We start from the raw sequence: 23,964 nt of genomic DNA on the forward strand, positions 1-23,964 counted from the left end.
CGTGCACAGGGAGGCTGTGATGCACCCAGGCCATAGTGATGCTCACTCCAGAGCTGGCATTCCTACATACCCTGCCACCTCAGGCTTGAAGCCTGGGGCCAGATACCCCACCCCTATCAGAACAACTTGGGAAACTGAGTCCTAAGCTCATAGCATGTCCCCAGTCATCCATAGAGAAAAGAGTCATCCTGAGAGAAAAGAGGCTTAAATTCAGAAATTAAATTGATATTTGGAAAACAAGGTTTTATTTAATGCCCGTCTCACATGTGGGGTGAGGGGAGCATTACCAACAGTGAGATCAAGAGAAGTTTCTGGGAGGTAATGACATCTAAGCCAGCTCTTGAAGGACAGGAAACATTTTGTTCTTAATTTTAAACATTGTAACAATTACACAATTAACATATAGTCACTGGAGAAAAACTGAAATTTACCTAAGTATAATAAAGAAAAAAGTTATAGTACCCTGAAATCTCATTGCTCAGTATAGATCACTGTTAATATTTAAATTCATATTCCTAAAGGTACCTCCCTATCCCATGTTTCAGGGACACATCAGTATGGGCAACACGCACACGTCTACATCATGTCATTGTCTACATGGCAGTCCACGTCACATCTGGACCAACAGATGTGGCTCAGCTCTTTGTGGCTGGAATGTTCCATAGTGATGGGATCTCCAGGGAATTTGCTGGTCAGGACCCAGAAAACCTCACTCTGAGCCTCTGGACCCCGCACAGCAAACGGACACAGCCTTTCTAAAATAGCCACACAGAAACTAAGAGAGGGAGTGGAAATGACACAGAGGCCCTGAAAGGTGCTGGGTGCAGATGGTGGATTAAACACAACACATATGCTCCTTCTGCAAAGCCTACTCCAACCACAGAAAAGAGATTTTAAGAGACATCTACCCATGAGGGTGGAGAGGACAGGCAAGGGCAGATCAGCCACAGATTTCTGAAAGCCCACTCGCAGATGGACCCATGGTGACTGGCTCACAGACCAGAGTGACAGCTCTGAACAGAGAGTGTGGAAGGTAGGATTTTACTGTATTTAATACAAGAGCATCCCAAACTCAGGACTGGCCATGAAAGCAAGCCTGAGATGAGGGATGCAGGAATGGCTGCCATCAGGAAGACAGCATGAAACGAGGTCATGAGGGGGACAGATGCCTAGATGCTCCCTGCCCCCTTCTCAGGTCAGCAAAAGCCCAAAGGCCTATTCCCCAGAGTGCAGGCAGCCATGACCTGATACTGACTGCAAGGATCTCAACTTGGCCCCCAGAGTGCCAGCAATTGGACCCACCTCACTCCCCGGAGGAACCTGCCTGGGCCTCAGAGTGGTCCCTAAGGATGCCGACACCCAGCGCTTCCAGGATCACCCTCCTGTGGGTGTCAAAGGCAGCAAGCTCTCCCTTACCTCAGATCTTCCAACCAACTCTATCCTCCCTGCTTCAGATCACGAACAGGTGACCAAGGATCCACAGGAGACTGAAAGGAATAGAGCGAAGCCATCTGGAGGATACACAGAGCATACACAGAGCATGTGAACAGAAGGAAACATCATATAACCATCAGCTTCGAAAAACAAAGAGCAGAGCAAATAGGGGGCAGGAAATCTGTAACAAAATATTTCCAGAAAACTTCCCAGAACCGAAAGACATAAGCTCCCAGATTGAAAGAACCCACAGTGGAGGAAACCAGACACACACCAGAGTGCAGCACTGGACACAGCAGAATGCTTGGGACACAGAGAATTCTGTAGGATTCCCAAGACGAAAACGCAGGTAGCACACAAGCCACAAGGGAATGGGTTCTCCTCACTTTTCATTGGCTACTCTGGAAGCAAGAAGACAAGGGGCGATGTTCTCATGGTTCTGGATGAAAAGCATCTATAGTCTAGAATTCCACACCCAGCCAAACTATCACTCCGGGGGGAGGGTGGAGGAATAAGTGCACTTTCAGACATGCATGCTCCTAAAAAATGTATCTCCTGGTTTATGAGAAGTTCTTAGAGGATGTGCTCCACAGACAGGAGAGTAAGCCAGGATAACGTGGGCACGGGGGAGTGAATGAGCCAGGGGAAGCCCACATGGGGTGGCAGCTTCGGCTCCTGGAGTGATGACCATGGCTGGGATGAGGAGGACAGGAGGGATGCGGAGGACAGCCAGTCCCCATCGGAGCAGCGTCAGATGTGAGGACAGCCACTGCCAATGTCCCTGCAGTGACTGACCCTAGCTTGTCCTGACCACCTGTGGATGAAGTCCCTGTCTCCCCTGCTGCCTGTGTGAATTTTCTCATGGCTGCTGTGACACATTGCCACAAATTCAGTGGCCGAACTCAGCACACTTTACCATTTTGTAGTTCTGCAGATGGAAAATCTGGGCAAAAATCAAAAGATTTGCAGGGCTGGCTTCCTGTGTGGAGGGTCTAGCACACAGTTGTTGTCTTTTCTGGCTTCAGAAAGCCACCTGCATTCCTTGGCTTGGGACTCTCATCCAATTCAAAGCCAGTTGACTCTTTTTGCCTCCCTCTACCACATGTCATGTCCCTTGTGACTCTATCGAGCCCACCAGGATCATACCGGATGAACTCCCTAGCTCAAGGTTGGCTCATTAACTGTCTTAATCCCATCTTCAGGCTTCATCTGCACCACCTCACCTCCATACCCCTGCACTGATTTCCTGCCCCCCTTCCCTCCCTCCTTCTGCTCCAGCCACCTGGCCACTTGTTCCTCAGGGCCTCAGCACTGGATGTTCCCTATGCCCAAATGCTGTTCCCTAGACACACCCAGTGTTCTTGTCTCAGTTTGCCACGTCTCTGCTCCAATGTCACCACCACCCCAGAGACGTCTTTCTTGGCCATGCTCCTCACCTTGTCTCCCTCCTAAATTATCCCCAGCAGCATGCAGAGACTTTGCACCTGCCCTGCAGAGTCCTCAAGTACCCTGCTCCCTGCTGCCTCCCCTGTGAGAACATGAGGTCCGTGGGGAGGATGCCTGTGTCTGTTTTGGCCACGGCTTCTTCCCTGGGGCTCTGGCCATGCTGGCACATGCTAGGTGTGCAGGGAATGTATGCTGCTTGAACTAATAAAAGGTCCAGGCTGTAACTGGTCAGCCCAAATTCCCCCTGGCTTCCAACTGAGGATCTTCTGTTAAAATCCAGGGGCTGGAGCGCTAGACTTTGATCTGGCTCATCCCTTGAAACCTTCACCTGCCCAAGTCACCACCACCTTTCCTTCCACAGCTAGGCAGACAACCAGCAACCTGCTTGCTCTTTCTCAGATCTGGACACTTCATATAAATAGAGTCGGACGACACGTGGCCTTTTGTGACTGGCTTCTCTCACTAAGCACCACGTTTGCAGATGTGTCAGTGTCCCATTCTTTCCAGTGGTCAAATGACAATCCACAGGTGTGAATGGACCACATCTCACCTACCCTTTGCGATGATTTTAATGCTCCTCACTCATTTCAACCTGATTAAACTCTGCAGCCAGACTCATGTTTCCAGGGATCTGTATTAGGTGGTGAAGCTTAAACCGAGTCAAGGAGATGGTTAACACAAAAAGCCCGGTATCACTTACCCCTGGGCTGGTGGGAAGGGGATGCAATTGTGGGGTGGGGGTGATGCACAGACAGGAATATGGTCATGTATTTGGACTTCCCCAAGGTGCTGGGCCAGCGCTCACATGATCCCTTTCACGCTGCACACAGACATCTTGTACACTCCTCTCCCTATATGCTCAGTTCCAAATCCAATAACGATTTAAAGTTGAGCACGAAGCTTTTAAACAAATATGCTCAGGGGTGATCTTTTAATGCCAGGTGTATTGAGATACAATTCATATATCACAATATTGACCATTTTAAAGTGAACGTCTCAGTAGTATTTATACATCCACAGTGTTGTACAACCATCTCAACCAGCTGGTTCCAGAGCATCTTCATCACATGTAGAAGGAGCCCCATATCTATTATGAGCAGTCAGCCCCCAACACACACTTACTCCTGCCCCAGCGTCTGGCAACCACTCATCCAACTTCTCTCCCTATGGATTTGCCCATCCTGGATATTTCATATAAATGGACTCATATATCACATGGCCTTTCATGACCAGCTCCTGTCACTGAGAATGATGTTGAGTTCATTCAAGTTGCAGTGTGTGGCAGGACTTTGTTCCTTTTTATGACCATAGATTCCTCCATGGTAAGGGTAAACCATATCTCATTCCCCCATTAATGGTGATTTTTTTCTGTTCCTCATTCATTTCAAAGTGATTCCTCTGTAGCCAGCATCACTGGAGACTCTGGAGAAGCCAAAGGACCTTCAGCTCCCGCTGGGGTCTGCAGAAATTCTCCAGGAAGCTTGAACAGTCTTCCAGCCTCCGAACTTACTGTTCAGAAGCAAAGCTTTACAGCGATTCATGGGGTTGAAATGGTAAGAACCTGGGCGAATGTAGGCAGGCCTTGCTGGAGTCCTGGGCTGAGCAGAGAGACAGGAGTGGTGAGGCCGAGGCCAGCACTGCCTCCCTTGTTTTGCAGAAAGCACGCGCACACACAAGGAAATCGGCAGAGGCTGATCTGATCGGGAAGGCAGCCTTCAATGAATGACATCATTCGGAGAACATAAATCTTGGTTTGTATGATTTATTTATGTTAAGAAATCCACATACGATGCTGAGTTCTCAATGGCTTTGTTTAAGCGATGGTTTTTCCTTTTTAGTGAAAGTTGGAAGATGGTAAACAGCTCCAGCTGTAAAAATTAAAGGCGGAGGTGAAGCCAAGGTGATTATTACACAAAAATGCTGAGTGGGGAGGGTATTTGGCCCTTCCATCCTCTAAAATGGAAATTACTCTCTGCCACAATGTGCCACGAACAATTACCTGCTGTTTATTAATTAACCCCTTTTAACAGCACCACATTTCTGCTAGAAACTGTTATTTCTCTAATGTGAAAACTGGCTTACTCGTGTTTATTAGAACAACTATGTCCCATGTGGTCCAGGCTCAACACACACTTAACTGACACATATTTTTTTATGATTGGAAATGCCTTGGTAGAAGCCTCGACACTGAGCATCACTTGCTTGGCATGTTAGCCCTGAACTGAGCCTGTGAAGCCACCGGCTGAGGTGGGGGGATGGTGGAGCCTGTCCCAGTGAGGGCCAAAGAACAGTTCTGGGGTGTCTGCCCTTGAAGGTATGTGTTGGGAAGGAGAAGGGGACCTGGACTTCCCAGCAAGGGCTGGACTCAGAGGAAATACGTATCGCAAGTGGCTCAGTCTTTCTGGACACCCACAAACAAATACCCTGGTGGTTGTCGGGAGCAAGTGGGTGACCGCGATGCCAGCACACCCTCTGGGGCTCACACTCCTGGCATCGCCAAGAAACTCAAGAAGGCATTCCAAACACAGATCCCTCTGCAGCAGTGCCTCTGTTGTGCACACACCCTGGAGCCCATCACTTGGCTGTGCATGTCACTGGAGGAGGGCTTTGTGGTCAGACAGATGGATCTCACTCTCCTGCCTTGATGACATGTCCCTGTACCTCTAAGCATCAGTTTTCCATTTGTAAGGTGCAAACCATTATAGTTCCTACCACACGGGATCATTGTGAGGGCCACACAGTGCCGTGACACAGCAGAGGCCAGCTGTGGGGCAGAGGTCAGCATCCTGCCTGGCACGGGAGCCCAGGCCACCTGTGTTCCACCACTGCAAGCCAGGGAGCCCCACAGATAGACCAAGTTTCTCTTTCTGCCATCACCCTCTGCCCCCATCATGCCGCAGAGGCCCCCTTGAGCAAGCTAGCTGCCTTTTCCAGCATGCAGCTAGGGACCTGGGTGGCTTGCTCACTGCTGTGTCCCCATCACGTGGGACTGGATCAGGCTGCTGAAGCAGGGCAGCCCTTTGCAAGTCGGGATAGGCGAAGGACAGGTCACTAAGACTCAGGTGCTCAGTGCAGGGCTGCTGCCTCCACTGTGATGTCCAGTAAGATCACCGCTCCCCCCAATTGCCTCTGGTCTTCGGGGCTGAAATCAGATCTAAAGATCACTTCCTTCTCACTCAGTGCTCTTCATTCATTACTGACTCATTCTTTTATTCACGAAGGCTCCCAAACTTGGGCCAGCCCTGTGGCTTTGTAGAGGCACAAGATGCCCTGGAACTGCAGGTCTGCTGAGGGGGAATAGGCCCTGTATTTACCAGTACTACAGGACAGCCAGTTCCAGGAGCACTCCACCTTATAGAGGGGCCTCTGGCCATATGTCAGTGCATGCAAGATTGCTGCAGTGTGATCCCAGAGCCTCGGCCTCCTGGAGAGGAGGAGTAGACCTGGAGGGAGGGGGGAAGCACTGATCGCCAGTGCCAGGAGACCAGGTGAGACTAGGGCAGGCCAAGATTGAGAGGGTGGGGCCTGGCTCCGGGAGCCCAATAAGACCTGCATGGGTGATGGGATCTGAAGTCCCCAGGAGCCCTGTTCTTCCTGGTCTGACTTGCCCTCTGTGTCTAGCCAGGGAGTGAGCAGCTGCTTTCTGTGACCCCAACTCAGAGCTCCTAGACAGACCTGGGTTCTGGATGAGGAGGAGTTAGAGGGCGCAGGGATCCCTACCAATGACAGCTCCAACAACCGAGATCCCCCAGGAAGTGCCAGCCCTCATCTGCATGCAGTTGTCTCCACAATACCCTGCTTGTTTTCCCCCATACTACACATTATGAATTCAGGGTGCCCAGTAAGCTGGGGGCTGAGAGCAGGGAAGGACCGTAAGGAGGGAGTCAGGAAGAAGTTAGGTCTGACTCCCTAAAGTTTTGTCTTCACCCTCCACCTGGACTGTCTTCTCGACCTAGGCCTGGAGGGGAACAGGGAAGGCCATGTGCCCAATCCCTTTGGAGCTCTCCACCCTGAACTCCCATCCTAATTCTGTGGCTCTCCTGGGGGTGAGAGGGTCTGTCCCATAAATGAAGAGCTGCTCACAGCCAGGACCCTGCCCTCTTCACCCTAGCACAGGCCTGGCACACAGTGGGTCCTCAGTGAGGTCTCTTCACTGGCCTGGGCTGCAGTGGGTGCATGGGTCTGTGCTGGGTGCAGGTGTGTTCCTGCCATCTGGGCCTCCAGCGTTTCTTCACTGGAGCTTCCTCCAGGATGCAGGAGGGAAGGAGGGCTGGGGAGCTGGACACTGCAAGCCCTGCAGGTGTTAAAGTTTAGGCATCAGGCACCAGAGCCAAGAGAGGCTGGGCCCTGCTCCATTCCTAGAGCCCTAGGGGCAGAGGCGCCTGGGGCAGGGGCAGGAGGCGGGGTCCTGGGAGACAGAGGGGGCTCCCTGATTCCGGTTATTCTGCAGGAGAGGTAAGTTTTCCCTCCCCCAGAGGCAATCCTGGTCTTCATCATCTCCGCTCCCCTCAGTACTAGTTTAGAATGGCGGCAGGGGAGAGGGTGTCCCTCCGGGCATCCCCTTGGCCACCGCATTTCCTTTCCCCTGCCTCCCTCCCTCGGACCTGCCCAGGGTAGAGCGCAGTCGGCCGGGCCCTCCTGTTGCGTCCCTACCCCCAGCGCCGCAGTCACCCTTGGGCGGCGTGGAGTGCGGCAACCGCAAGCCCAAGGTCACGCCTTCTTGGCCCCGCCCAGACGGGCCGGGACTAGCCTGCTCAGGCGCCCGGAACCTCCCGCCGCCCCAGCGTGGGGAGGAGGAGGGAGAGGGGGAGTACTCCCTCCTGGGAGCTCACCTGGGACTAAGGCCTCTGCCGCCCGTCCTCGCCCCTGCAGCCCCGGGTCCGCCCTCCACGGGGTCTGGGGAGCCCAGTGGTACGGCCCGACAGTAGGGCGGCTGGGGTGTTCAGCCTCCCTGCATCGCGGCGCGGAGGAACGTGCAGGGGTGGAGCGGAGCCGCCCAGCCGGTGGGGCTGGACCCTCACCCCCTCCGCCGAGCCCTGGAGGGGATGCGGGATGCACCGCGGGACAGGCCGGGGCCCTTCCAGTCTGGGCACCGCCTCTGGGCCTCGGCCGGCAAACGGCCCCAGGGGGTGGGCTGCGCTAGCCCCGCCGGGGTTCCCAACAGTCCGTCGGTTCTCCGACCCACCCGCAGAAGCCAGCGAGAGGGGCGCGGGAAAGTGGGGCGCCACTTCACAGATGCTGCAGCCGAGGCGGGAAGCAATCCCTGCAGGGCATTTGCAGGGTTACGTCTGCGTCCTGTCGGCCCGCAGGGCCGAAGGCGAAATTCGGTTTCCAAACTAAGAGGGTGGCCGGTGTGGGAGCAGGGACCAGAGTCGAGAGAGGACAGAGAGGAGGGGCTTTGCAAGCCGGCCTGTGGATCGCGGCGCAGGCCGACCCGGAGCGTCTGCGAAGTTACCAGGAGGCTGGGCAGTGTCTCGGGGTCTGGGGCGTTTGGGGAGGCGGAGGGCGGACTCCCACGCAGCGGCCCCGGGACTCGGGCGCCGGGATAGCGACCCGGCTTGCCCTTTCCGTGGCCGCCACGGCCCTGCCGGAGCTCAGCGGGAACCGGGGCAGGAGGCGGCCGCGTCCACGCGGGTAGCGTCCTTCGGAGCCACGGCACCACCTCCGCGGCACGAAGCTCCGCGGCGCTGCTGGGCCGGGCGCTCGGGGGAACGCGGTGGCTCCCGGCGCGCAGGCGGGCGGCCCGAGCGTGAGCGCCGCGCGAAGTCCCGGCTCCGGGCGGCGCCAGGACCGGCGCAGGGGTCGGCGTCGGCGCAAACCGGACGCGGCATTCGTTGGCGGGTGTTGAGAGGTCGGGGATGGAGAGGAAGCGTGGGAACGATTCGGTTCGCTGCTCCCGCAGTAGAAGCCGGAGCCCGCGCGCAGCTGCAGGAGCCCCGCTGCGGAGCCGCCGCGTAGTCCCGGCCACTGTGCGCGCAGCGGGGGAAGCAACATTCGGGGGCTTCCTGCACTTCGTGACAGCCGGCTTGGGCCCGGGATCCTGGCTGGAGCCAACGCCCTCCCCGGGAATTCAAATGGGGAGCTCAGGCCCACAGCTTCGATCTCTTAAATTAAAAACAAAACAAACAAAAATATTCCTGATTACGCCCCCAAATGCACGTGGCAGGCCCCAGGTGCCGTCGCGCACGCGTCCGTGCGCTCTGGAGAGATAGTTGCCCCACCCAGGACTCGGGAATGTAGATTAGGGACGAAAAATCTTTTGGGGGCCCTCCCAAGAGGCTGTCCATCTGCAAGGAACCATGTCCTCCTGCCTGTGAAGGAAGTAGGTTTCCAAACATCTGGGGTTTGTTCGAAATCGACTACATGGTTCGCATTCCTGGGACGTCTTGGTTGAGAGTGCCCCGATGCTCTCAGGACCCGCTGCAGAGCAGGGAGTGGTCGTGGGCACCCGGAGACCTTGACTGTGAGCAGCACAGGGAACAAACAGCCTTGCCACACCACTCTGTGAACTCGCTGGGCCAGAAATCAGAGCCTGTGGGCCCGTTGTCCTCCAAAGTTAGCTGGGTCACAGCCAGCTTCCCTGGGCTCTGCGTAGGAAGAAAGGCAAAAGGGGGCCTGGAATATTAACCCCAGAGCCTTGGGGGTGGTTGTGGTGGCCCAGGTCTGGAGCTGAGGCACCCACTCTGGAACAGTGTGGAGGCCACCCTGGGGGGGACAAATTCTCCCAGAGGCAGTCCATGCCCCAACCCTTCCCCCTTTCTAGACCAAACACTCAAGCTAGCTATTGGCCCCAGGGCTGGAAGGCGAAGGCAGAGCATCCAGTCCGCACTGAGCCCCCTGCTGGGTGCCAGGACCACCTCCTTTTCCGTGGAGTGGGAACCAAACCAGATTGTCCCCAAGCATCCCTGGTGGTCTCTAAGCCTTCTGTTGCTCAAATCTGGGAGACATTTCCACCTAACATAGGGCAGGAGAATGTGCCTAGAGAGGGAGACCCCCATCTCAGCCTGTGATGGGGGTGGGCTGAGGACTGGTAGTCTGGACCCTTTCAGGGCAGCAGATCTCCAGGGAGAGCCCATATGTAAACTAAGGGTGGTGTGCTGTTATTCTTTTAGCTACTCACTTTTTCTGAGCAGGAACTGGAGGGTGACCTGGAATCCAATTGAGGCCAGAGACTGAGTGCCTGGAAGCCTTTGGCCAAATTTCAGGGGCACAGATAGGGCTAGGGGCCAGGGAGAGGGGGCAGTGAGAATCTGTCTGGGTCAGTGCATCTGGCCTACGGGGCCTTCCCATTCCCACCTGCCAGTGCACAAGCTGAAGCTGGGCTCTGTGTGGACAGGTGACTGGGCTGGTTAGGACCCTGCACCTTCCGGTACACACAGGCCACAGTGCAGACCTCAAGCCTTTCGAGCTGGCAGGGGGTGTGAGTCCTAGCCAAGCAAAGGGACCCTCTCACCCAAGACACTAAGCTCTGGGAGTCCACAGTATCGTTGGGAGTTCAGGCAGTATCGTTACTCAAGGCTTCCGGGGCGTCCTGGAGTTGGTGACCTGCTTCCTGGCTGCCTGCTATAATGCTTACTGCAGCACTGAGGGCCAGCTTGCTCATGGTCCCAAACCCAGCCCCTTCCCAAAAGAGTTTAAATGGCCCTGGGTCTCCAGCAGCACCTCCCTGCTGGCCGGAAAGGCTGTGTAGGCAGAGCTCCTGTCTCAAGTGGGACTCCAGGCTGTGGCAAAGGCAGGGGAAAGTCCTCTGTCCAGTACCCTGGACCCCAGCAACAAAGTCGGTTCCAAAACCTAATAGCCTGAAGGATGTGTCCCTGTAGCCCACACCTCACGGGCCTCTGGTCTGTGGTCCACTCGGCCCACAGTACGAAGCCAAGGTTAGTGGCAGCACTCCCACACCCCAGTGCCAGGTCCCCTAAGCCAGTCACAAGACTCCCTGAAGCTTGGCAAGGTTTGAAAAGTGCCCTCCAACCTTTCAGTATCAACAAGCTGAAAAGCACTCCTCTTCCTGTTTCACCCTCACAGGGCCCATACCTGTTCCCCCAAGTCCCAGTCGCCAAATGTCTGCAACGGTCTGGACCTACGTCTGATTCCCTCTTCTTCACCCTTCTCTCTGCGGACTCTGCAAAGCCTGACCTGTTCTTGGTTCTTAATCCGGCCACGCGGGGGCAGGGCCCGGCCAGGCCAGGGCCGTGGCCTTGGGGACAGTCTGCCCAGGCTCCTGCAACAGCCTGGGTCTGATGGGAGTGAGTGTGCTGCCGCTGCCGGAGCTGCCGCTGCTTCGGCAGGCACCTGGGGATGTCAGCAGCTAGGCCATCTCCCGTCATTTCTGAGCCCTAGTTCTTTCTCCCCAGGCAGACCCAGAGCTGCAGGCCCTACCCCTGCCCCAGGGCCCTGGCAGGGGGCAAGAGTGCAGCCTCCTACCTGCCCTCATTCCCCAGGCCCTGGAAAGGGGTGCAGTCCCAGAGTCTAGAGAGTGTCCTGGCCCAGCTTGGCCAGGATCCAGAAGATTTTAATCACCTTCTGAGCTGAGAGAGAGGGCCAGAGTGAGCTGGGGGGGACCCAGAAGAAGATTGGGTCTTCTAAACCTTGGAGTCTACTGGGCTGCCTCCAGGCCAGAGGGAAGGGAAGCCTGAACTTGGGTGGGGGGTGGAAGATAGGGTAGGACCTTCTGTGCAGGTGGGAGTACTTCGAAGGCACCACCCTATTCCCCCCAGGCCTCCTACCCAAACTTGCTAGGAGGCTCCCAGCAAGGGGGACCAGGGAGGCTGAGATAGGAGGGTGACCTTGTGTTGTTTCTGGCCAGTGGTGACAGCCAGGTGAGGTCCATGGGCTGAAGCCTGCCCTGGCTGGGGTAAGCAGAACAACTCCCAGTTCTGAGCTCCAGGTTCCTTCCTTCCTCTCCCAGTGACCCCTCACCTTGAGACTGAGTGGGTTCTGAGCCTGCTAGGGGTGGCCCACACAAACCCCAGAACCTGGCAGCAAGGCCCAAGGAGCCTCTGACCACGCAGTCCTCCACGAAGCCCACGGGGACAGGCAGAGTGTGGGGTGCGGGGGACAGACCCTCAGAAGGAGGCAGGCAAGGGGACTGAGCTGCCCCTGGCGCCCCTGTTGGTGCCGGTCGTCAACACTCACCTAGGGCCGGAAACAGTGGAGGCTGCATTCAGTTCAGGGAGAAACAGCAGGGCGGAGAGTGCCTTCTCCGTCTGGGGCTGCAAGCAGAGTGCAAGGCTGGGCACCCCTGAAACCGTGGACGCTCCGGCCAGTTGAATTCAGACAGGAAGGCAGCTGTGAAGTGCGGAGGCGGGAAGGCCCGGCGCACGGCCGCCTCTGGCTCCCGCCAAGCCCTGTTCTGTGGAGCTCTTCCTCGGGGGTAGCACCGGCCACACACCCCTCGCCATCCTGGGCGCCTCCGCTAGGACCCCAGGGTCTCCGTGTTAGTCCTTCCGCCCTTACCCGTTCACCTCTCCCGTGGCGAGGGCTCGGGTGCCGCATGCAGGTCTCCGCGCGGGCACCACTCGTCTCACGGCACGACAAATGGGGCACACGGGGAGTGGCGCACAGCCAGGAGCCCACCCGCGGCTGCAGAGACCCCAGCAAAGGCTCGACCTCTGCCCCGCTCAGGCTGACTCCGGGGCGGCTTTAGGTCCCTGAGCCCGCAGAGCCCGCGTCCCCGGCAGGGCCGGGGTCAGCGCCTGCGTCGGCCCCCATGTCCCTCTCCAATCTCAGACACACGGGAGGAGTTCCCAGGCCCCTGGCCCGGACGTTTCGAGTTCCCCTCCGCGTCGGAGGGCTGCGAGGTAGAAGCACCCGGTCAGCTCCCGCCCTCGCACTGCCACCTGCTCCGCCGGCCCTCCCGCCCGCTCCGCACCTGGGCCGCGAGCGGCCCCTTCCCCGAGGGTGGCCCAGCTCGGGGGCTCGCGCGGCGGGTACTCACCTGGGGCCCGCCCCCGCGGTGGCCGGGTTCGGACGCCGGCCCCCCGCGCAGCCTCCCCGGTGCCCGCGCGCGCGGCTCTCCGCGGTTCCGCGCGGACGGAGCGCGGCGGGTCCGAGTGTCCCCGGCCGCCGGGATTGTGGCGGAGCGCGGAGCTGGCGGCGCCACCGCTGTTGTTTTTGAGCCGCGGAGCCCGGAGCAGCAGCGCTGGGGTGGGGGCGAAGGGGAGGGGCGGGAGCCGGGCAGGCCGAGGGGGGCGGCGGGGCCCGGAGGGGGCTCCGGAGGAGGCTTCGGCGGAGCCGGGATCGGCGCGCGCGGCTGGGACACCCCCTCGGGCGGGGGCGGGGCGGGGCGGGGGCCGCGGGGAGACGCGGGGAGAAGAGCAGGCCGGGGCGACGCGGGACGCAAAGCTTTTTAATTAGGAATAAAATGCCATAAAACGGAGCCAACCCAGCCAGACCCGCGTCCGAACTGTGGGCGCGTCCCCCCCCCCCCGTCCTGGGAAGGGGCGCGGACCCGCGCCGCCGCCACTCCGCCCGCGGCCGGCGCAGGGGCAGGGTGGGGGCATCGTCACCTCGCCTCTGGGGCCACCTGGGTCCTTTTAAAGTGTCCGGGGTGCGGGCCCCGGGCGGGAGCGCCGAGCACGGAATGTGTTCTTAAAGGGCCAGTTCCGAGCTGCGCTGGAAAGGGGAGGGGGGAGAGGGGGCGGGGGGGGGAGAGATAAGTGAGAGGAAGACCGGGAAGGCCGAGGAGAGCCCCCCAATCCCGCGCCGAGGCGGCGGCGGCGACGGCGGCGCGACGATGAGGATGATGAATACATTGCAAAGTTTTTTTGGCCCCGGCGAGGGGTGTCAGATTGAGTGCTGTGTGCGCATGTGCGAAGGTGTCCAAACTGACAATGCTGGGGAGATGAAGATAGTGTGTAGCTGCTTCTGGACTCAAGGAGGAGGAGAGAGATTCCGCGAGCCGACACCATGCGATCCAAGGCGAGGGCGAGGAAGCTAGCCAAAAGTAAGTCTCCCGCGCTCGGCCGCGCCGCGCCGCCGGGTCCGGGCCGCGGGGCCGGGGCGCCCGGGCCAGGGGTGCGCGTCGGGGCGCGGCCGGCGCGCCCTGGGCTCCCGGCCCTCCGGTCGGCCGCGCGGCCCGGGGGCTGCTCCGCCTCCCGCGCTCCGGGGCGGCCGGCTCGGCGCAGAGGCTCGGGGCGCCCGGGCCGCGCGCTCCCCGAAGGCGCCGGCCCCCTCCTCGCGAACCCCCTCCCCCCCCCAGTGTCAGGCGCTCGGGCCCGGGAACCCGAGGCGCGCGGTGGGGGCCGGGGAGGGGGGCGGAGGGGGAGGGCTGGGGGTGGAGGGGAGCGAAAAGCGAAAGTTAGCGAAAAGTTGACGAAAGGGGAGAGCAACTTTTTCCTCCTCGCTCGCTCTCTCCCTCTCTCTCTCGGAGTGGCTCTCAGTCCTGGTCAAATCATATTCCGGGCTTTTGAAATAGTGGGCGCTAGAGCACCGCCTTTGGCGTCCGCCAGCTGGGCGCAGAGGAGGGAGACCCCGAGCCGGGGAGGGGGCGGAGGAGGGGGCGCGGGCCGGCGTCCACCGCGCCTCGCGGGCGCAGGGCAGGGGCGGCGGCGCGACAGCCCGGCCGCCTGGGCGGCAACACGGACACGTCCTCCGGGGCCGGCCCCGCGGCCGCCAAGTGTATTCCCGCCCGGTGCCCCGCGCGGCGGCGGGCGCTCCTCCGGGACTCCGGGACTCCGGGGCTCCGGCTCCGCGCGGCCGGCCCGGGAGGGAGCCCGTGCCTCCGGCGGGAGGGTCCCCGCCCGGCCGCCTCCCGCCTCCCGCCGCCGCCGCCCCCCTCGCCCCGGCCGCACGCGCAGCCCGAGGCCCGGAGGGGACGGAGCTGCCCGCGGCGACGCTGCCCGGTCCCCGCTCTTACTTTCTCTTTCGCTCCGTCTCGGGCCGAGCCCCGAGCTCCGCGCGCCCGGCCCGCCGCCCGCCGGGTCCTCGCCGCCGGCCCGGTGCGCCCGCCGCCCGCCGCCCGCCCCGCCGCCTGCCGCCGCGCCCGGGCCCCCCGCGCTCCCTCCACTCCCCGACCGCTGGCGCCATCGGCGGGGAGGCCCGCGGGCCCGGGACCGCGGCCCCGGCGGAGGGCAGGTGGGAGCGGCGGAGCCGCGGCGGGGAGAGCGCGGCTCCCGGAGCCCCGGCCGAGGCCCGGCTGCAGCGAAGCGGGAGCGCCGCGCGGGGACGAACCGGCGCCGCGGTGCCAGCCGCCCGCTCCTCCGCCGGCCGCCCGCCCACCCACGCCGGGGGCGCCAGGCCAGCTCCCCTGGGATCCCCGCGCGACCACCAGGCCGCTCCGCCCGCCCCTCTCCCGCCTGACCCTGGCCGGCCGAGCCTCCCCGCACCGGGGCTGAGCCCCCGAGCACGAGCCTGGTGGGCTGGGAACTCCGACACTTTCCGAAGAAGTTGTGCTGTCGTGGTTGGGTCGGCCTGGCTCCCGGGACAGCGGCCCCGCGGGGCTAGGCCCGGCGTGCGCCATGGAGCACGGGGGAAAAGCAGCTCCCCGCGCAGGCAGGACGGCCCCGGAGCCCCCGAGTTGTGTGGGGCTCCTCCTGGAGGCGCACCTTTCCGGCCCGTCTCCCTTGCCCCGGGCTCGGGGCCTCGGCCTCCTCCGTCTCCCCTGACCTCTGGCCCCTCTTGGTGCGAACAAGGCCCCAGTGTTTTGTGGCTGGTGCGCCAGGGCTGGGTGCCCGCTACCTGTGGGCCCGCAGGCCTGGGGGTGTGGGTGTTGGTGTGTGAGCACGGCGGCTTCCTGAGTCTCATTCCTGGGCTGCAGGCTGCCGGGGTCAGGCTCTGGCCGAGGAAGGACCTGCGGCTGGAGCCCTACGGTGGGACGTGCAGCCGCGCTCTGGCTGGGCCTTCGCTGTAAGCGAGAGGCGGCTCAGAGCCCCCAGCGCAGCCCTGGAAACAGCCAAGCATCCTGCACTCAGCTCCCTGCCTGCTCCACCCCAACAGGTGGGGAAGGGGGCCCTGCTGGCTCTTCTCACCACTTGGAATGGGTGCCTGGCCCGGAGGCCAGGGGACCAGAATCGAAGATAGGGCAGAGCACAGGTCTCCCTGTCCTGGGAGTCCTTGGTGAGAAGGAGCCAAAGCGGGACAAGTGTGTCCAGCCCAGACCCCACTGGAGCCGTCAGGAGCAAGCGCTGGAAACCCCTCACAGCCGGGACAGCTGTCCCCAGCCCGGCCCGAAGAGGTGGCCGAGGCCGGCACAGGGCCACAGCTGCCTGCCCGATACGGAGCACAGGATCCGCTGAGGAATTTCATTTCATAGGACAATATTTTAAGCAGATGTGGAGGTCCCTGGGGACCTGCCTCCATTACCTGAATCTGAGGCAGCAGGGCAGCCCCAGTGCAGCCAGGAGAACCTCCTCCTGCAAGCCACATCGCGGCCAGGGGCAGGGGGCTGGGGGAAGAAAGAGAGGTCACGGTTATAGGCCTGGATGCAGGGCTGGGCTGTGCCTGAAGCCATGTGCGGGGAGCAGAAGGACAACCTGGTCAGTGAAAGAGTGAGTGTCACCCCCTGAGTCAGAGCTTGAGGGCTGCCCCGGAGGCTGCATCTGTGGCTGTAATTTCGTTTGTGTTTCACTAGGACCCCACTCCAGGGGTCTCCCTGCGGGGCTTGCATGCAGACTGAGCTGGTGGCACTTCTGGGGCCCACCCTGGGGGCTGTGAGTTGAGCTTTCCAAGGACAGAGGCCCCTGAGGTGCTCACCACCTCTCAGAGTGAGCCTAGGCAGCTGGGGACAGAGTGAAGGCAGGTAGGTCCAGGTCCCCTCACACAGGCCAGGGCGCTTGCTGGCCCGTGGGGAATCGGGGCTGTCCCTGCCCTACATTTAAACACAAAACGCCTAACAAAAGCTTTGTGTTTCTGCCACTGTTGTGAGCCAGATGGGCAGGTATGGGGGTCTACACAGCCCAGGTGCCGTCCTGGCCTTGTAGCACAGCTGGGGGGCCCTGTGCGAGAGACGATGTGCTCTCAGAGAGCCCCCATCAGAGCCGCCCCGAGACCTGATCACCATGGACGTGCAAAGACAACTAGACATGACATAGTCCAGGCCTGGGGATAGTGTCCTGGGGACAACTGCCGCCTGGCCCCCTGGGGTGGAGGTGGGAGTGCTACCTCTGCTTGATGCTGGACATGGTGTGTCCTGTGTGTGCATCCTCAGGGTGACGTGTGTGTGACAGGGGTGTGGGGAGCCTGGCTGGAGGCTGAGCTCCTAGCCGGTTCCTTCTCCGAAGCAGAAAGCAGCGGGGCTCGGGCTCTGCTGGGCCCTGCCCTTCTCCCGCCGGCCAGGGAAAGCCTGCCCCTTCCACCACTTCTCTCCCCGCAGCCAGGACGGCAGCCTCCTGTCTGGACGCCTAGAAGGGCAGCAGTGCCAGGAAATGTCCGGCAGGAGTCGAGCGACTCGCCCCGCTTCGGGCGAAAACGCCGAGGCCACGGAGGAGGGGCGGGGTGCAGGGCTGGCAGCCAAGGCCAGGTGCCCTGCGGCAGTGCGCTGAGTGCCTGCAGGCTCTGGCTCCACCACTGGCCCCGCGGGTGTGCCTGGGCGCCCAGGCCTGTGGGCGGGGGCGGGTGCCAAGTCCTGGTGATCGGGTGACCTCCGAGCGGGCTCCCAGGGGAAGGTCCTCACCACCGGACACCCACCGGGCCACCCTGCACATACTATTGGCCGTGGGCAGGGAGCAGGTGCGGGCTGAGCCGCGCCCACCCCCCTCCGGGCCCGTGGCTCCTGAGAACCCTGAGTTACAGCACGGAGCTGCGGACCCGGTCCCGACGTTTCTGTTGGGAGGCCGGGTGCTGGCGGTGGGGCCGGCGGGAGGCTCCCCCCACTGGGCCCCTAGGGGGAGGCCGTCAGCTCACAGGGCCGCTGTAGGCTCGATTAGCCCCCTGTTTTATTCAATTAGGAGGCAATTAGGGATCCTTGGGGGGCTGGGGCTGGTAATTAAGGTGATGTATAATTAGAGTTTCAACAAAAATTATCCAGGATTAAAAATCTTTTGAATAATTTCGTTTAAAAATTTCAAATAGCGTTAAAGACAATTTATCAGGTTTTGAATCAAACCCGTGTAACAAGTCTTGGACGCTACAGTGCGAGGAGCAGGCGCGGGAGGACTAGGGACAGCTCGAGCACTGTCCCCCTGCGGGAAAGAAACTTGGCGAAGGGACAGAAGAGCCGGGCCTTGCTGCACGGTACAGTGGCTGTCGCGCGCTGGGACGCGGGCTGCCTAGGGCTGCGGACGGCGTGGGCCAGCCTGGCCATGGGGCCTGGGGACCCCGTGCTGAGCCAGCGTCGCTGCAGCCCCCTGTTCTCCGCGTACAAAGTCCCAGTAACTACCGCGCCGCCACGTGAACAGCGCTGCCCGTCTACACAGCGCTGCCGGTTCATGGCAGAGGCTGCCGCCCCCGGGAGCCCTGCACCCCGGCCCAGCCAGCGGGAGCAGCGCCCTCCTCTTCCAGGACTGAAATTGGCCCCAAGGGTCTCCGCCTCTTGGTTTCCTGAACGGAGAAGGGCGGGCTTGGACTCCCAGCTCCGGGACTCTTGACCCTGACCCAGACTCTGCGGGCGGGAAGCCCGCGCCCCCATCCCAGTGGCTTTGCAGATTTGGGCGCAGAGAGTCGGGAGAGTGCTCCCGCAGCCCGGGTCAAATTCGGGGTGGCGTGGGGAGGAAGGAGATGGTGAGGGGATCCGAAGCGCCGCTGGGCGCTGGAGGTCGGGCTTTGCGGGATCAACCCTGCCTTCCGGGATGCGTGGAGGTGGAGCATTCGCCCTGTGCATTTGCCCCAGGCACCTGCCCACTGAGAGGTCCTACCAAAGTCGCAGCCCAGCCTCCGAGCCTCCCGAGCCTCCAGGAAACAGGAGGAGCCAGGGTCCCGTAAAGGCATTCCTCGACCACTTGCTCAGCCTGACCTCACTCCCCTTCATTGATCCTGGGGATGGAATTTGGCCTCCTGGGCACCACTTTTAGCGGCAAAATCTCCCAAACACAGAGAGGTTGAGTACCCAGTGGAAGTCACACAGCAGTTAGGGATGAAACTGAATGCCACCGAAGTAAAGTTCCCCAAGCTTTCGTATTTCACACCATCACTCCCCTACCCCTTCCTTAGGGTTCCGCGGGTTGTATTTAGTTCCATACAATTTTCTTTTTTAATGTGTCAAGGTTTAAGCATTTTTCCCAAGGACAGTGCTTAGCTTGTAACAGGTCTGGTTTTTAAAAGCAAATAAGACATCAGTGTTCTTACAGCTTTTGAATGCCACAAGCTAACTGTCCTCAGCCTCCTCCGGACCCGGTGTTTTTTGCTGGGATCTGGACTCTCCTGCTGCTCTTCCACCCCAGGCTGCACAGGACGCTCTGCCATGAGCTTTTCCAGCCTCTGGCTCTGGGTGTCCTCTCCCCAGGTCAGGTGCAGAATGGCGGGCTGTTGACCTGGGTCAGCCTCATCTGCAACCCCTCCCGTGTACTATCTTTTTTGTGAGCAAAGGCAAGAGGTGTAGGGCTAGCCTGCTTACCCTCCCGCCGCCACCCCAAATCTGGAGGGAAATAATCAGCGCCCCTCCCCCAAGGCAATCAAGGAGAGGTGGAGCCGCTGCTGTGTGGACAAGAGCCCATGAGCCACCCTGAGCCACGGGGGGGGGGGGGGGGGGGGGGGGGGGGGGGAGGAAGGAGCCCGCCGCTGTAGTCGCAGGTCTAGCCCCAAATCGGCTGCTGTTCCTTATGCCTGGGCACCTCGCAGCTACTGTGAGGGCCGGGTGCTCCCTGTAGGCTGGCCAGTGCTCCTGAGCTCTGCTGGGCCGCAGGGCGATGGGGAGGGCCTCTTCCTGCCCTACCACTCTCTCTCTTGGGGTTTCTGCCATCAAATCCTTGGCTGGCCAGCCCGGCTGGCCTCTCCCGAGAGTCAGGAACAATGCCCCGGAGCTCGCAGAGAGCGGTGCCTGGGCTCCGAAATACATATTTGTTTAATAGTTAACATTCTGTGCAAAAAAGGAGGGAAGTCAGATTCTGGTGAAGGCTTTGCTTATTTTATATCCACTATAACTATTTCTGTCCATGAAAATTGGCTTAATTATATCAATGGAATGTTTCTTTTTCAATTCTGTATGCAATTAGTCCATCTTGCTGGCTGCAATTTATTTTAATAAAAAAATAAACCAGTGGTGTGTTCAGTTCCTCGTCCCCTGGGGACAAATGCGATTGGTGTGTTTAATTTCATTAACTACAATGCGGCCTACTGGAAAAATGTATAAAATCAGCTTTATACAGCTTAAACACTGGCATTTGAAACAAATCATTATTGCATTAGCTGTCACACTGGTAATTCTAGAATCTAAGGAAAAAAATATATTATGGCTGTTTTTATAACCCTTTGCAAATGCACTGTTAAAATAATTTATAATCATTTTAAAACATGGCTGGGTCCTAGCGAATATTTTACCTCCTCTAAATCAGGTTCTGCATTATCCCGTGCCCATTTTACTTACTGATGCTTGTGTCATTTCCAGCCCCAAATACGCATCTTTCAGGGTAGAGACGGTGCAGTCTGTCTTTAAGCAAAGGTGATAACATGGGTCACCTTTTCATTCTGGTCTGACCTGGGTCTCAGGTGGGTCTCAAGGTGAAATATTTGGTGTGACATTATACTCATCTGAAATGTGCCTGAGGCCAGGGGGGGACTGGGGCAGGGGCAGAGCGGGTGCGGGTGCTCGCAGAGCCTTCCCCTTCACCACAGCCCCCCCCCCCCCAATGGTGAGCGGAGGGATCCGGGAGCAGACCGGCTTTAGGGCTTTACTGACCTGGGAGCAAAAACATCCCAGGGCGGGTGTTCCCTCCCCCCCGCTCAAACTCGGGGACGTGAGGAGCAACATTTGCTCTGCTTACCCCAGAGACCCTGCTCAGGAAAGAGAACCGGGGACCCTTGCGCACATGCTTTCTGAACCTGACATGAGAGTTCTCTGCAAAATTCACCAGACTCATGCTGCCTTTCAGTGGCAGCACACTTCCGGGAAGGGGGAAGGGCTTGTGCCTTCAGTCCGCATCCCTGGGGGAGCTAGGGGTGGAAGCAGGATCCACCTTATCCAAGGGAGGAGGGAGTCTGGGCCCAGCCCGAGCTGGCCCTGCAGGTGAGGCAGGTGATGGGGTACTGGCAGGTGCTGGCCCCCCACTCCCTCCCATGGCCATGTGCCTAGAGGTGCTCAGAGGGATCTGGGAGCAGGGTGCTGAGAGAAGCCCAGGGCTTCTCGGATAGCCAGCTCCTGGCTCTCTTGTGCACTTTGGGGGTGACCTGAAGGCCCTGTGGAGTGGGCGCTGGCCCTTCCTAGCATGGAGGTGGATGGGCAGGCGTCTGGCTGGGAACAAGCAGAGACTCCAGGGCTCAGCCTGGCCCTGGGCTTCTTCCAGGCCCCTGGCCCCTCCCACCCCCAGGTAGCACCACTGGACATTGAGAGGAAGAAGGCCACAGTCAGAGTAGTTTGAGGTGGGGATCTGGCTGCTGCACAACTCAGGGCTTCCCAGTCCTGCAGGTGGATTCTTGGGGAGTTCCGAGAGATGCACTTGGGCATTTCTGGCCCAACCGAGGGTGAACCCCTAGCCCTGCCCCTTCACCTCCTGACTCACCCGATGGAATTACGCAGACTCTATCCTCTCCTTCTGATACAGTTCTATTCTCTAATGGATTCTACTGCGGGTGATGGTAGGGCACGAAGGGGGCCCCAGGCACACAGCGTCCTTGCGTCTGAAGCCCCTTCGTGCTCCTCAGGACCCTGCATGGTGGGGCTGGGTCTCCTGGATCCCTAATTCCATCTGTCCCAGAGTGGGTCCCCAGACCTGTGGGTTGCTTTCCATTCAGCATGCTGCCGAGTGGAGGAAGAATTGGCTTTGTCTACTTTCCTACTTTAGAAAGAATAACAAAGCCGAATGCTTGGTGCAAATATGAAGCCCTGGACCTGGATGCTTGGGGCCTGTGGCTAGGGGCTTCCTGTCCGGCCCCAGAACCCAGCAACCCCCACTCCACCTTCATACTGTATGTGTTCCACCATTGCTGCCGGCAAGGCACCCCACCTTCTGCCACCAGATTGGTTCCCCTTTCGCCTTTTGCCTCAGCAAGGGCAGGTATAGGGCCTGCTGCTCACCCTCCCACCACCCCAAATACCTGTGTGCATCTAGCTTCCACAGGTGTGACTGCATGGAAGTTTCTGGAAGGGTGCAGCGTGGTGTTTGGTGGGGCCCTGGGGCCAGGGGGATGTGAGTGAGGCTGAATTCCTCCTCCATTCGGACAGGCAGTGAAAGTTTGGGCTTTATCCCCTTGGTCTGCTTGGGGAAATGTTGTGTTGGTCCTCAGCCTCCCAAGCCTCCCTGGGGCTCTTCAGGGTGGGGGTGGGGGCATAAGGATGGTGTGCAGGCCTGTAGGGGTGCGCCAGCCAGCCCCATGGTGTAGCCCCAGCACATGGAGCTGCTGTGCTTACCGCAGGGTGCCCATCATGCAGCCCTAGGGCTCAGCTGAACTGCCCGGCTCCAGCCAAGGGCTCACTCTGGTTCTTTCCCTACAGCTCGGTCAGGAAGTAAAACACTCACACAAGATGCTTAGGTCGTGGTTTTATTTTCAAACTGAGAAGCTCTGGTGCCCGGGTCGGATTTGGCCCCTCTGACATGCTGCCCGATGCCAGCCTGCTCTGAAGCTAGCCACCCCCTCCTGCGGCCTCCCCGGACCTTGTCCATCCTTCTATCACTCTCTGGGGTTTCAAAAGCTCTTGGCATTTGCCAGGTCTTCTCTCCTCAGAGGTTGCCAGCTTCTGCAGGGAGTCAGGGTCTTTGGTGTGTTTCAGGGCTCTATTCCATCTGTCCATTCCTTCCTGCCCCTGGAGTGGAGCAGGCTGCCCTTGGGCCTACTGTATGGAGTGCTCTGAGACATGCCCGAGGTTCCCCACATGGCTACCCAGCTGTGGGCCAGCCCTCCAGAAACAGACGTGGTCAGGTCACCAAGCTCGGGGCAGTGTGATGAGTCTGGGGGCTCACAGGTCCTTGCTCTGAGATCTAGGCTTCTGTGTCCAAGCTGTTTGGATGGGCAGAAAGCCACACCAACGGGCTAACCCCCCAACCTCATGACTTCTGGGGGCAACCCCCTCTCTGGTGTCCCTGGCCTTGGGTCTGGGCTGGCAGGGTGGCTGGACCCCTAGCTCTATTTCAAATTAGAAAGGCCAAAGAGAGGGAGAAGGAGGGAAGGGTGCTCAGAGAGGAGCTTTGCTCATTTGTCTTTGCTTCTGTGAGTCTCTGTGTTTTAGATTCAGTGGCTCACTTGAAACATGTGTGAGTCTCTGGCACCTACGATAGGCAGGGCACCCCCGACGCTTGGGTGCAGGGAGGCAGGGATAAAGTGCTTGGGTCGCCGCATGATGAATGAGGACTTGCTATGGCTGGGAACTCTTTCCTGTGACATAGTTTAATCCCCGTATCTATATTCAGAAGCTGGCAGTCAATATTATGCCGAAATATGGATTTACATAATAGACTCCCATTGCTCCTTCTGGTTGCGTCTCTGAGGGAAAGGGGCATGCATTTAAAAGCGCTCAGACATTTGTATCTGCTCAATGGGCTGTAACAGCCTCTTCAGAAAGGCCGGGCCACATCGGTCCATAAAACACTTAAACAAAGACCGGAAATTATGCTCACCGGAGGAGCCCAAACGGTGGCCACAGGAGAGCCGGGCTGGCCCCAGGCAATCACGGGGTGTCGACCCTCGTGCGCCCCCCGCGCCTCCTCCCTCCCGCTGCAGAGCCTCTGTCACCCCTGGCACTAGATGACCACGCTGCTCCTTCGGCAGGTCAGGCGAAGGTCCAGACTCAGGCCATTTCTCAGCATCCACATCTGCGCCGAGCGGCCGTGATCCCCTCATACCCACTTAGGTCTTTACCGCATTGGAAATGAGCATCTCTGGCTTGTGCTGACCTGACAGCCGTTTCCAGCCCCCTATTCAGAAGTGGCTGTGGGTCACTTCTGCTGGCCCAGCCACCATGAATGTGCCGGTGTCATCGGGGTCAGATCCCAGAGTGGTCCTGGGCACTGTTTCTAGGGCTTTGATGCGGAGAAGGGCACCATGCTGCCAGAAGGTCCC

General features: G+C 59.6%; 2 protein-coding genes across 13 annotated transcripts in view; one reads left to right on the forward strand and one right to left on the reverse strand.

The window, feature by feature from the left end:
• Window positions 1–228: 228 nt before the first annotated feature.
• LOC121499520 (uncharacterized PE-PGRS family protein PE_PGRS54-like) lies at window positions 229–15,693 on the reverse strand. 8 transcript variants are annotated; one of them, XR_005990162.1, is made up of 3 exons: window positions 12,818–12,948; window positions 12,016–12,092; window positions 229–4,748 (listed from the first exon to the last, which is right to left on the reverse strand). XR_005990162.1 is itself a non-coding variant. In XM_041770223.1 (2 exons), exons 1-2 carry the CDS (start codon window positions 15,338–15,340, stop codon window positions 4,647–4,649), a joined length of 705 nt encoding a protein of 234 aa, XP_041626157.1. In that variant the 5' UTR covers window positions 15,341–15,693; the 3' UTR covers window positions 229–4,646. The 8 variants fall into 8 exon arrangements, 1 of the variants encoding a protein (XP_041626157.1); XR_005990159.1 differs by having other exon boundaries at window positions 229–8,984; XR_005990158.1 differs by having other exon boundaries at window positions 229–9,467.
• The window catches only part of PRDM16 (PR/SET domain 16), a 313,101-nt gene continuing 302,844 nt past the window's right edge, over window positions 13,708–23,964 (forward strand). For all 5 annotated transcript variants that reach the window (XM_041770218.1, XM_041770222.1, XM_041770220.1 and 2 more), the window contains exon 1: window positions 13,708–13,825. In XM_041770218.1, the coding sequence (XP_041626152.1) occupies window positions 13,789–13,825 (37 nt within the window). In that variant the 5' untranslated portion in view covers window positions 13,708–13,788. The remainder of the gene's footprint in view (window positions 13,826–23,964) is intronic.

This window comes from Vulpes lagopus, chromosome 10, assembly GCF_018345385.1.
Source record: "Vulpes lagopus strain Blue_001 chromosome 10, ASM1834538v1, whole genome shotgun sequence".
Lineage (NCBI taxonomy): Eukaryota > Metazoa > Chordata > Mammalia > Carnivora > Canidae > Vulpes > Vulpes lagopus.

Bases quoted from the DNA above. Each gene is read 5' to 3' on its own strand.
- LOC121499520 (XM_041770223.1), bottom strand. From the start codon at position 15,340: ATGGCGCACGCCGGGCCTAGCCCCGCGGGGCCGCTGTCCCGGGAGCCA. The intron at 4,749-14,737 runs GTAAGAGCGGGG...TAATTTTTACAG, and splicing joins GAGACGGAGCGAAAGAGAAA to CTGGAGCTGTTTACCATCTT.